This window comes from Natrix helvetica (genome assembly GCF_964273705.1).
Source record: "Natrix helvetica genome assembly, chromosome: 3".
NCBI lineage: Eukaryota > Metazoa > Chordata > Lepidosauria > Squamata > Natricidae > Natrix > Natrix helvetica.
Genome location: NC_138549.1, coordinates 123184588 through 123197751, shown reverse-complemented (window position 1 = coordinate 123197751; position 13164 = coordinate 123184588). Strand labels below are relative to the sequence as shown.

The window sequence follows — 13164 nt, the reverse complement described above, 5'->3', positions numbered from 1 at the left end:
TTAACCAAAAGAAATGTTTTTCAAACAGCAAAGGTAAGGTCTAGAGCTCAAACTATAGAACCTAAAAGTTATGATTTATTTGTGTGTTATTCTAAATCATAATTAATAACAATTCTCAGTTGTTGCATTCACATGTCCAAAGGAAACTACAGATGTATTCTCCGTTGTTGCATTCACATGTCCAAAGGAAACTACAGGATCCAAAGGAAACTACAGGATGTTCAAAAACATGCTATAATGCAGTGCTTCTCAATTATTTTCTGTCATGCCCCCCCTAGGAAGAAGAAAACATTTCGCCCCCCCCCCCCGCGCGACTGTAAATAGTATCATTTGTCTATAAAATTGTTATAAGTACACCTCTGCATAACATAGCACACCGGTCTTTCCTCGTCTCCCACCGTAGTCACATGCTTTCTTTCCTCTTTCCCTCTTACTTGTCTATCCTTCCTTCCACCCTCCCTTCCTCCTTCCCTTCCTTCCTGCCTCCCTTCCAGTTCCCTCCTTCCTCTTTCCTCCTGCCTGCCTGCCTTCTTTCCCTCCTGCTTATCTATGCTTCCTTCCTTCCTTGCACCTCCCTCCCTTCTGCCTGCCTGCCTTCTTTCCTCTTTCCCTATCCTCCTATCCTTCCTTTCTCCCTCCCTCCTTCCCTGCCTCCCTTCCAGTTCCCTCCTTCCTCTTTCCTCCTGCCTGCCTGCCTTCTTTCCCTCCTGCTTATCTATGCTTCCTTCCTTCCTTGCACCTCCCTCCCTTCTGCCTGCCTGCCTTCTTTCCTCTTTCCCTATCCTCCTATCCTTCCTTTCTCCCTCCCTCCTTCCCTGCCTCCCTTCCAGTTCCCTCCTTCCTCTTTCCTCCTGCCTGCCTGCCTTCTTTCCCTCCTGCTTATCTATGCTTTCTTCCTTCCTTGCACCTCCCTCCCTTCTGCCTGCCTGCCTTCTTTCCTCTTTCCCTATCCTCCTATCCTTCCTTTCTCCCTCCCTCCTTCCCTGCCTCCCTTCCAGTTCCATTCTTCCCTCCTTCCTTCTGCCTCCTTCCTGCCTGCTTGCCTTCTTTCCTCTTTCCCTCCGGCGTGTCTGCTTTTCTTTCCTTCCTTCCACCTCCCTTCTGCCCTTCTTCCCTCCCTCCCTGCCAGCAGCTCCTCCAGCATCCCAGCTGGAAGCAGCAGCACAACAGTCGCTGTTACCAGGGGCGAAGGGGTGGCGGTGGCAAGATCGGGCGACCGCCGCCCCTTTGTCCCTTCCCCAACAGCGGCTGTTGCGGTGGAGCTTCCAGACGGAATGCTGGCGGTGGAGCTGCTGGCGGGGAGGCGAGCTACGCGGTGGCGAAGACGGGCGGTCCCATGCTTCCCTCCCTCCCACCCCCGCCCGAGCAGGCTTCTTGCACAGCTCCAGCCCGCGGCTCCAATGAAAATCCACAGTCCGAAGTGCTGCCACTTCCAGGCGGCATATATTATGCCTCGCCCACGCCTTCGCCACTGTTGCACCCAGATGGAAAGGGAGCCTTCGCGCCCCCCTTTATGGAGCCTCGCGCCCCCCCAGGGGGGCGCGCCCCACTATTTGAGAACCGCTGCTATAATGTAATGTAACATTTTATAATGTAATAATTTATAAAATCAGCTCACTCATTTTAAGCTATGAGTCACAATTTAGCAAGTTGCATAAATGTAGGTAATGATAGTACAGGTAGTCCTCAACTTACGAGCACAATTGAGCCCAAAATTTGTTGCTAAGCTAAACATTTGTTAAGTGAATTTTGCCCCATTTTACAATCTATCTTGCCACAATTGTTAAGTGAATCACTGCAGTTAATAATACGATTGTTAAATGAATCTGGCTTCCCCATTGATTTCACTTGTCATGTTGCAAGAGGTGATCACATGATCCTGACACATTGCAACTGTTATAAATAGGGGTCAGTTCCCAAATTTCTGAATTTTGATCGTGTGACCATGAGGATGCACAATGGTTATAAGTGCGAAGAATGGTCATGTCATTTTTTTCAATGGTGGAGTAACTTCGAACAGTCACTAAATGAACTATTGTTTGTTTGTTTGTTTGTTTGTATTTATATGCCACCCTTCTCCAAAAGGACTCAGAGCGGCGTACAACATTAAAAAACACACATCCCAAAAGTTAAAAAAAATTTAAATCCATATCCAAAAAAACAAACCGAATTTAAAAGACAATACATTTAAAATAAGTTAAAATTAACTTATTGTAAGTCAAGGACTACTGTAATGTCTTCCAGTGGCCTGCTGTGATATTTTGGATTTGGAGACAGGAGTTTGTATCTTGCCAAAAAAACAAAGCAGTATACCCCACTGACCTGTTGCATGTTTGGCCTTTAACAAATGCATCAGGCAAAAAGAGAAAGGACTGGGGTGGGGTTTTAAATCTGCATATTGACTATTCAGATGTAGAAATACCTTGGCATCAGCCTTCAACATTAAGTTGTGTACTACAGGAAAAACTTCAACATTGTGTACCGCAGGAAAAACTTCAACATTAAGTTGTGTACTACAAGAAAAACTTCAACATTAATTTGTGTACTGCAGGAAAAATTTCAACATTGTGTACTGCAGGAAAAACGTCAACATTAAGTTGTGTACTGCAGGATTTACTGTTGTCGGATGAAATAGTTTTGTTTTACAGAATCCAAGGCAGAGTTCACCATGGAAAAGGTAGAGAAATCCTATTGATGCAATAGTCCAAACCCTCAACTGTCACAACTCCTCATAAATTGGACTTTCCCCACTTTGTCACTTCTCCCAGCATGTGTGTCTCCTTCTTCACTACCCCACCCGTGCACTTGGCATGGTCCCAGAGGCCCCTTTCCTTACAAATCATCAAAGCTTCCATTTGGGAACATTTGTTGCTTCTTTTCTGCTAGGAGTCCGTTGGCACAAAAGTAAATTATTTAAAATTTTAAATTATTATTTTAGCTTCTTTTCATGTCATCTTAATCCAAAGATAACCAGAGCAAGGTGGTTCCACTGAAAATTGCATGAACGCTTTGCTTTAACTGGGTGTTTTGATCCCTGAAATTGTTTTCATATTCTGATTAGAGTTCAAATACGTTAAATCATTAGCACCAAATATTTATTTTTATTTTTTTTGTTCAATTTCTGTAGTTGCTCTTATCAATGACTCTGAGCAGCTTACAATTCAAAACATATATTAAACATTTTAAAATAATAAAAACAGTAAAACCAATAAAAACTAAATTAAATATACATAGGAGCAAGCTATTTGGCCAGTTAGCAATATAGTCAGGAAACGAGAAATTATGTATTATTAACCATTGTTTTCCTTATTTAAAAGTAATTTTCGGTTGCAAGGTATAATTTTTAAAAAGTATGTAGAACGAAGTGATTTTCATTCAGCGCTAAATCAACAGTATCCGAAACAAAGCTGTAACATTACAAGGTTTGGAAAGTCAGGTTCTGGATAAACATAACTCCCCCAACCCCCTTTTTCTTCAACACAATGCGGTTCGTAGTTACATAGTCCTGATATCCATCAACTGGGACATAACTATTCCCCAGAAAGTATGGAGTGCCTGGAAAAAAAACCCCAACCCTCTCTTTGAGCCTTCATGCATCGCAAGAAAACGCTTAGCGCAAAACACGCCCGATCTAATCGTCGCTCCATCCCAGGCCTCCATAGCTACACTGTCGGGACCACCTATTCCTTCCTTTCCCTCCCTCGCCACTTCCTTGCGGCTACAATAACGGTTGCTATGGCGAACCGGCTGTGTCCTCAGACCAGCACTCTCAGTCTGAGCTGTGCACCGGGAAATGGGTAGGGCGCTGGAGAAAGTCAATCATCAGGGAGGCGTCTTGCTATTGGCGAATGTTATGGTCACGTGCCGGTTGAGCAGGCGGTATATAAACTCAGGGCGTGGAGGCGCCATCCGCCATTTTGTCCAGTGGGGGAGAAGTAAAAGGGACAGTGGAATCGAGTCTTGGCGGGAAAACAAGCGACTCCGACCGCGCTTACGGGGCTGCAGGAAGACGTAGGGTAGGCGAAGAAGGGAAAGATTGGCAGCCGCTCCCGGGAGTCTTTTACACTCCTGGCCAGGAAACCGGTGAGGGAAAGGGGGGTTGAGTCGGCGTAGAAGGCCTCGCGGTTGTATTAGCGGACAAAGAGCCGCCGCCATTTTGTGTGATCGGAATAGCGTCAAAGGTACTGCGATCCAGGGATTGATCGCGTACGTGTGGGAGAGAAGATGGACTGATGGGCTGTTGGTTTTTTTTTTTTTACTGTACTCACACCCGAGGTGAACGGGGGGATAGTCAAAGGAGACGGAGATTGTGAGGGACTCGTAGCGTAATCTATTACGGTAAAAGCGGTTAAAAAAGGGCGCGCCATTTTCTACGTGTAATGTTTCCCTTGCGGACGAACACGAGGTTTATTTAACGGGTGTGCTCGTCTTCCTACCTGAGGAAAGGCTTTCCCCGAGTATGTGGTGGTATATGCACTTTGCACAGCAGCAATTGGGGGGAGAAATGTAACAAAAAGGGGAAACGTCGCTGCTGGTTTACCTTCCTGATTTTATATTGAGTTAGTTAATTACCTTCAGATCATTTTCGGATTTCAACTTGCATCAGAATAGGTTTCTGACATCAGAGCATTTTTTTTCGATAAATGTGAACCTTTGTGAACTAGGAAGCTGATTGTTCACAACAGTTTTTTTTAAAAAAACGTTAGCGTTATCTGTAATAAAGCCGTGTGCGATTTATAAGATTGTCTTGTTTGATAAACGGCAGGTGGAATACCTTCGGCTATGATTGTCATTTTTGCCCATATTGATTACCATTTTTGCATGAATTTCAGAGATGCATCGCGATTCGTGTCCGCTGGACTGCAAGGTTTATGTAGGAAACCTTGGGAACAATGGCAACAAGACTGAATTGGAACGAGCTTTTGGCTACTATGGACCTTTGAGGAGCGTCTGGGTGGCTCGAAATCCCCCTGGTTTTGCTTTTGTTGAATTTGAAGATCCACGGGATGCTGCCGATGCAGTGAGAGAACTAGATGGGAGGTAAACTTTTATGATTTTCTTGGAAAACCTCCAAGTGAGCATTCTGATTTTTAAGAATGGAATGAATAAGGAAAAAACCAACATGTTAAAATGTTCCTTTAAAAGGATTTGAAGTAAAGGAATTTTTGCAGGTAGTTCTAAGTATTGATCAATGTATGAATTGTTAGCTTGGGAAGATTTTAATTTGAAAGCAACTTAAAAGATATGCTTTTTTTTCATGGTTACCAGATTTTAGAAATACTGAAATGTTATATCATTTGGTATTTTGATTTAGCATTTAAAAAGCATTCTTAATGCTAAGGAATAATGATTCAATCCAACCATATTACTGCCAATTATATTTCCATATTAATTTCTTTAAGTATTAGCCTTTATTCTGAAAACAGAAAGGTGAATAAAAAATAACATTTTGGATTTTTGTATTTGTACTGTTGGCATTCTGCAATAATTAAATAGCTTGTATGTGAGCAATAAAACAAAGGGAATAGATTGATTTGCAAGATTTCAGTGTTCAGATTATTCTGACCACTGGCTGTAAGGATAGGAATTGTCTAAAATATTGAAAAACTTCCTTGTCTCCTAGTGTAGGAAACTGTAAGAGCACATGTCCGTAAGTTGTTTGACTTAAATCTATTAATATCAATCATGATCTTTCCCAGAACATTGTGTGGCTGTCGTGTCAGGGTGGAGCTGTCCAATGGTGAAAAACGCAGTCGGAACCGTGGCCCACCTCCCTCGTGGGGTAGACGACCTCGAGATGACTATCGTAGGAGAAGTCCTCCACCTCGCCGCAGGTATCCAGGATGAAATAACTATTAATGATGTTGGCAGTATTACCATTTTGGCAAAATAGACTTTTCAAAACCTGCACTGTCTATCAAATCACCAAATTCTAAAGCATTAAGCAGATGTTAGAGGGATACACTTTATTGAGCACTGGCTTCTGTCCTTGGGTACTTGTACCAGTTGATAGTATCCTCTAACGTGGATTATCATCTTTTCTTCTGAGGTATATTCATCTAGTCACTTCCCTTTTTCGTCCCAGTACTTCAGCTTTTTTTTTTTTTTTTGCTTCATTGTTGATAAACATTACATACAACAGCTTGGATTTTTTCACTCAGTTTGCTTTTCCTTTAGCACAAGTGATGCTAAGCAGGCAACTGTTTTATGGATTCTGAAGCAATGAATAAGTTACTCAGCTAAATTTTGACTGTATTAAGTCTGTTGAAATATTATTGCCTCATTTGAATTCCGCAGTTATGAATTCCCCAAACAAAAGCAGAATGCTTGGTAATGCATCCTCTGACCTGGATAATTGATGAAGTGTTAAATACTCATTTCAGTACTTAAAACCTGATTTCTGCAAGGGCTGATCTCAACCTATTGCAGATGAATAAAGTCCATACAAAATAATGAAACCTGTTCCCTTTCACTGTAGAACACAATAGGAGCATTTGTTAGCTGCTAGATGGTTGTACTGATGGCTTGTTTTTCATTTTTTTATGCTTTTTGGTCCATTTATTAATAAAAATGAACCCGTTACAGAGTCACCATCATGTCTCTTCTCACCACCCTCTGAGTCTGCATTAGCCAGTCAACTAGCCCTTTCAGCGTCATGTGACCAGCGCGCCCCATTCAGCTTGGCTGGTGTCGTTTCACATGACCCAGGCATGGCCAGTCGTCAGGTTGCACCGCCCTTTGGTTCCCGAGCATGCTGTTTCTCTCAGCCTTCTCTCCAACCTTAACCAAATCGGCAGCAGCCACCTCGACCGCCCACACATTCCTGGCCAATCAGCTCAGCTGTTTATTTACCAAATGTCTTCACAACAACTACAGCAGCAGCCTTCGGCTAACAAAAAAGCAGGAAAAATCCACAACACCCCCTTCGCCAACCAACTAAATACAACGCAACATCTGGCAAAACCTTTTCAGCAAATTCTTCTTGGCAGTCAGTCCGGCAGCCTCACCTCACCATTTCTAGCTTGTTGAAACCAAAAACTAGTAAGTTTTTCCTGCTTATACAGTTTACTGCTGGTTAAAATAAGGAGTAAGCGGCTTATAAGTAATTATTTTTTCTCAATCAAAGGCTGGCTGTGCATAATTTCGTGGTAACATACATATGTTGCTTGAATAAAACTTTTAAGGGTGTTAAGGATTCTAATATAAATAACTAAGCTGCAGTATATTTGCATGTGAGTTGGGCAAACTTAATTGCTAACTTTGGTTTTCCTTGCAAAAAAACTGCCACCTCCTTTCACCTTTAAATTGTTTTACTAACTATTTCAGAACAATTACTTTATGGGATAAACTGGGCAAGCTAAGGTTCTTTAGACTAAACACACTATGACATGTTAAAAATTACATTCACAGATGCAGCTCTAATTAGTCATTGTCACTGTGTGCGTTAGTCTTTCACTTGGTACTCTGCCTTGCATGGGTTCCAAAACACTAGTTATACCAATTTTGGAACTATTTGTGGGACTTTGGTGTAGTCTTTTAGGCAGTGGATTTAGTTGAGATGGAAGTGCTGCATTGGAGACAGGTTTGCTATGACATGGTATTAGTTAAAACAAACTCATGGCTGGAAACATGCTGATCACGCTGAGTCTTTTTAATGCCTGAATCTTTCCATTTTGCTGGACGATGGGTGCCATTTATCTTGGCACATTCACTGGGCCCAACAGTGACTTGACAAGTTGGGAATTACCTCACCTCAGTTGTGTTGAAATGATGAAAAGACTCAGCTTTCTTTTTTGATTGCAGATCTCCACGGAGGAGGAGTTTTTCCCGTAGTCGTAGCAGGTAAATTGTTGAGGCTGATTATGCCTTGCCAAAGTATTTAACACATAGATGCAAAGAAACATTCCCTGTGTCATGAAAATGTTTCACAAATTCAGTAAGTCATGCAAACAGACTTACTTTTGTAGATTTGGGAATGGGGACTGTAATGCACTAATGGTCCATTCATTTAGATCAGTGTTTCTCAAGCACAACAATCTCAAGATACGTGGATTTGACATCCCAGAACTACCCAGGCAGCTTGCTGACACTGGAATTCTGGGAGTTGAAATCCACATCCTTTGAAGTGGCCAAAGTTGAGAAAAACTGTACAGAATGGAAGGACATGGCTGAATATAATTTAATAGTTTTTAAACGATCTTTTAAACTGATCTTTTCTATTTTTTTTTAATTTGTTGAGGGAAAATTTGAATTGGGAGGCTTCAGAATAAGATATCTTGCCAAAGATCTAAATTGAATTGTTAATTTTTTGCTGAATACTTTATTCACAGTTTATTCTGAAGTCATCCTTTCTGGTACTAAATATTCATATGGAATCTATTAGGGATTGCCAAGCATGAATCTAAAGCATTAATAGAGCTTAATATATCACAGCTCTAAATCACTAGAACAGTATATGTATACATCAGCCACAAGTGTTAATTGAAAATATTTAGCACACTCTTTCTATTTGAGACTGATAAATACTTATCTTCTAGAACAAGTCCCAATCCCTGGTCTTTGGACCGACACCGGGCCACGGCATGCCAGAAATTGGCTGTGCAAACAAGCAAAGCCCCTTTTGCGGGATGCAGGCGACGTGCAAAACCACGCCCCCTCTGATCCATGGAAAAACCTCTCCACAGAATTGGTCCCTGGTGCTCAAAAGGTGGGGGTGGGGGACGCTGTTTTGGAACCTGATTTTTGATGCAACTAACTTTATGATACTATTTCCTTTACAGGTCCCTTTCTAGAGATAGAAGGAGAGAGAGATCACTCTCAAGGGAGAGAAATCATAAGCCGTCCCGTTCATTTTCCAGATCTCGTAGGTAAGAATATATGGACACATTCAAATACTGGACTGATTAAAAATATGTTAAAATACAATGTATCGTCCATAAAAATTGCTTGACCATATACAGGCCAAGTCAAATATTCAAATGTAAATTAAACTTTTATAATATTTACATTATATCGAAATATATTCATTTATCGTTGTTTATCTAAATCATTTGTGTATACTCCAGCCGTTCCAGGTCAAATGACAGGAAATAGAACTTCAGGAAGAATGGTGTACAGGAAGTCACATTTTGGTCTGAAGACAGTATGTACAGAACATTGTTTTGTTTAAGACCTCATAAAGCTTGGTGCATTTTAAAAATGTTTTAGCTGTCAATTTCTTTTTTTGTAACAGGTGACATGTAATAGTTGTGAAAATGTATATGGTTTTGAGCAGATCATTCAAAGTGTAATAAACTTGTTCTACATTGTACCCTTAAGCATAAACTATTTTAACGTTAGCCAGTTACCTTGCAGAGGTAAACAAATCTTCAAGAAACCTACAGCAGCAAATGTTCATAGTCTGCTGGGTCATTTTCTAGAATCTGCAAAAAAACAACTAAAAATAAATTAACACATAGACTTGTAAATCATGAATATTTGCTATAATTGTGAATGGACAATCTCTGCAGTATGAAATGTGGAGGCTTAATTGACCAGAATAAACTAATGGCAAACAAGAAGACAAAACTTGTAGCTAGCCTTTTTCTAAATCTGTCTTGAGTTCTGATTTATGCCAGAATTGCCATTATTGTGCAAAATTCAAATTAACTATTACACCTTTTTCTGTAGAGCACCACTGCTAAAACATTTGTAATTAACTTAATTTGGATAAGTACATATGGATAAGGGTACATTGTAGATAGAAATTTTCCTCATTGTGCATACGTTGTCTTGTCACTGTAAACTCTTGGAGATTAAAGTTTTTGTTACAAATCGTTCTAAGGATTTAACTCTTGTATCTTGACAACCATTCGTGCAAAATAAAACATGTAAGTTGACTTAGGTATAGTGTAATTAAAATATGTTTAATAGTTTGAAGGCACATTCAAACTTAACTTCCAAGCAAACACTAGTGCTGTTTGGCTTAGCATGCTGTCTTCCATTACTCTTGTATTTGAGTAATAAAAAATTCAAGCTTTAATAACAAAAGTTAGCTTGCAGCCCTGCAAGTAAAAATTAATACAAAAATTATTTTTCTTACATTTACAGAGGTTTAAAATTCCCCCTAAATATTGCATGCAATATTTATCCACATACGCCTTTGATGGTTTGCGATTTGAATGCCAAAATATACATTGATTTTGTACCCAGATATTTATTGGTCTCATGCATTTAAATTAAATCCATGCCAATGGAAATAAATCTGTTTTAATTTCTTATGTTTTTAAAAAATAATGTAAAGATCCTAAATGTTTAATGGTTTTCAAAGGGTATCAAATAGGAACTTAATAAGATTTAATATACTCTGCCAAGTTATATCAGACATAAAACATTCCATGCACAGCTCACCTTTTAGTAGCCCATTGTGGAAATAGCTCTTTAAACTAAACTATTAGTTCACAACTAATAAATTTAAATGTCATTTAAGAACATCTGAGAAGAATAAATGTGATCTTGCTTATTTTGCATATAGGTCTACTTTAAGCTTATAGACAATGAATGTCTAGTTGAAAGTAGGTAGTGAGATTACTCATTTAAAAGTAACTGGCTGCTACCTAGCTGATGACTGATTTTTTTGGGGGGGGGGAGAATCTACGGAGCCTGATTAGTACTTGGGTGGGAGACCAGCTGGTAATTCTAGGGGTTCAGGTTAGATAGTGGCAGCCACCTTTGTGGTTACCAAGAACAATATGGTCGGTCCTTACAGTTATGTGAAAGAGAAGGTACATCCTTGGCTTTCTTTTTGTAAAATAAATGACGTGTAAATATGTCATGTTGTTCATCTGAGGTTGAAATTACCTGCTTTTAAGAACTGCTAAGGACCGGATGATTTTTACTGTGTCCCGGATATGTAAAACTATAGAACTCAAGGATGGGGTAATATTTCTCCCCCCTACATGATTGCATAATAACATAGTTACATTCATGTGAGGAAGTAGCTCAAACTCAAAGCTGCATTTTTTAAAAAAGAAAATGCTGAATTCCAGTTCGTTATTTTTATAATTATTTAAGGAATAGTATGTATTTAAGGAATAATAACTATTCAACTTCTTATCTTCTATTCTTTTGAATATCTTAGTTAAATTTGACCCAAGTTTGCAAATCTCCCCTAAACATAAAGTTCTGAAGCTTGTGTAGGGGGTATACTACAGAGCCTCACTGAAAGAATTGTACAGTAAATCCTGGTAATTAGGTACATATTTAATAGATCCAAGAAAAAATTGGTATATTCTTGGAATACCTGTATATAATTTTGTTATTTGGCCTAAGCAAAGTAGTAACAATTGTTTACTTGGTTGTTCTTTTCCTAATTAGCATTGAGATCTATGAAAAGATCTTCTCCTTTAGATTACTGGAACTTTCTTCTGTGAATCCTCTCTATAATATTTGATAGCAAAAACTGGTGAATTTTTAATTGCTAAATTAAATTTTCTTTAATAGGAAAAATAATATAAAGTAATAAATCTTTTCTTAAGGCGTGTGCACTTGGAGATTATATTATACTGGGTGCATAAATGGTCATCATACATCACTTGAATGGGGTATGTGGTACAGTTCTAAAAGTTCCTTCAGTTAAAATAGACTGATAGTGTAGGTGATCACTACAGTTTAATACTCTCAAATGCACCAGTTAATTTTGAATTCTGACTCAGAAAATTACATCTAATCTGTGTTACTATAATCAAGACTTGTAATTTTCTTCAGGTTGTACTTGTACCAAATGTAAATAAATTTAAAATTGTGCTAGTCACAGCTTGAGATACTGATAGCTCAGTAACCATTGAGCAGAATCAGTTGGTGACTTTATAGTTGTCAGTTTCAGCTAGGAAGTAGGAGATGCTACTCTTCAGTACTTGATGAACAGCAACATAAGCATAGTTGTAGTTTTGCTTTTGAGAAGTTAAATCAGTTTGGAGTTTGTCAGTAAGTCTAGAAAATAATCACTCTTCCAGTGAAATTATTAAATATATACTTCATTAAATTAATTGAATCAACAAATACATTTGTTCAGGTCAATATGTTCGATATTGTTCAGGTCAATTTATACTTTGGCTGAGTGAAAGAAATTTTTGCTCATTGAAAAATTACCTACATTTAAGTTAAAAAGAAAAGGTTAAAGAAAAGGGAAGAAAACCAATAAATGAGGTCTACAACAAAACATTTTACATTTCGACTGTATCTACACAAATATTTTGTGGAAATCCTGTATAATTGAAGATTCATTAAAAATAGTAGCTGACAAAATCTTAGAAAATGAATATAATGTTTTATGTAGAGGATATGAAGCACCTAGACCCTCTAGGTGTTGAACGGTCACCTCAGTTTTTGAAAAGGTAGGTTTTCAGATGTTATGGCCAAGAAAAGGGTAATTCTTTGCTGCCATTTAGTGAACATCTACATTTATTCAGCCCAAATTCACAAAATCTTAGCTTTTGCATGCATAAAAGCAAATATTTTCACTGGAGGTATACGCATTCTAGTGAAATGCAAGAAAAGCTAGGCTACCTTATCTTGTGCATGAAAGAACACTTCCAATCAATCCTGTCCTCTAGAGCAGAAAATACCATATTCCAGTCGGATTATATTTATGTATATACAGAATGAATTACATTTGTTGTCAAAACACCAAATCCAATACTTACTTGACTTCTGCATATAACTTACTTTTGCACATCTAAATGCTACAGGGATAGAACTGCACCAATAGTTCAAGCATGCTTGTTTAGTAAAATGCACAATCAATTGTATCAACAGTGCACAAGAGTTTTGTACACAATCCATACAGAATACATTTTTAAAAACTTCCTAAAGTTTCTATAAAATAGAAGGCATAAGGAGAAAGAATGAGCAACATCCATGTTCAAACTTAAGCCAATCAACCCGTTTACCATATTTTTTGCTTTCAAATGCACTCAGAAACTCAGCTGAAAGCTGACCGAACCAAAAAAGCCATCAATGCAGAAATTGGGGGATTGGGGTGGGGGAGAGAACTTAATAACAGATTAAGACCTTGACAAGGTGAGTTGATAGAATAGTCTGGACACTGAGATAAGGACATAGACCTCATCTTCACTGGTGGTTTTGAGAAGTCCAGCAAAGGGATGTTCACCTTGAGGACATGTA

At 38.9% G+C, this 13164-nt stretch overlaps 1 protein-coding gene across 3 annotated transcripts; it reads left to right on the top strand.

The window, feature by feature from the left end:
* The first annotated feature begins 3917 nt into the window (after positions 1–3917).
* Positions 3918–9818, top strand: SRSF3 (serine and arginine rich splicing factor 3). Of its 3 annotated transcripts, none has more exons than XR_014174951.1 (6): positions 3918–4083; positions 4833–5040; positions 5700–5834; positions 7804–7842; positions 8538–8867; positions 9066–9818. XR_014174951.1 is itself a non-coding variant. In XM_081948022.1 (6 exons), exons 2-6 carry the CDS (start codon positions 4835–4837, stop codon positions 9091–9093), a joined length of 495 nt encoding a protein of 164 aa, XP_081804148.1. In that variant the 5' UTR covers positions 3918–4083; positions 4833–4834; the 3' UTR covers positions 9094–9818. The 3 variants fall into 3 exon arrangements, 1 of the variants encoding a protein (XP_081804148.1); XM_081948022.1 differs by having other exon boundaries at positions 8781–8867; XR_014174952.1 differs by having other exon boundaries at positions 3925–4016.
* Positions 9819–13164: the final 3346 nt, after the last annotated feature.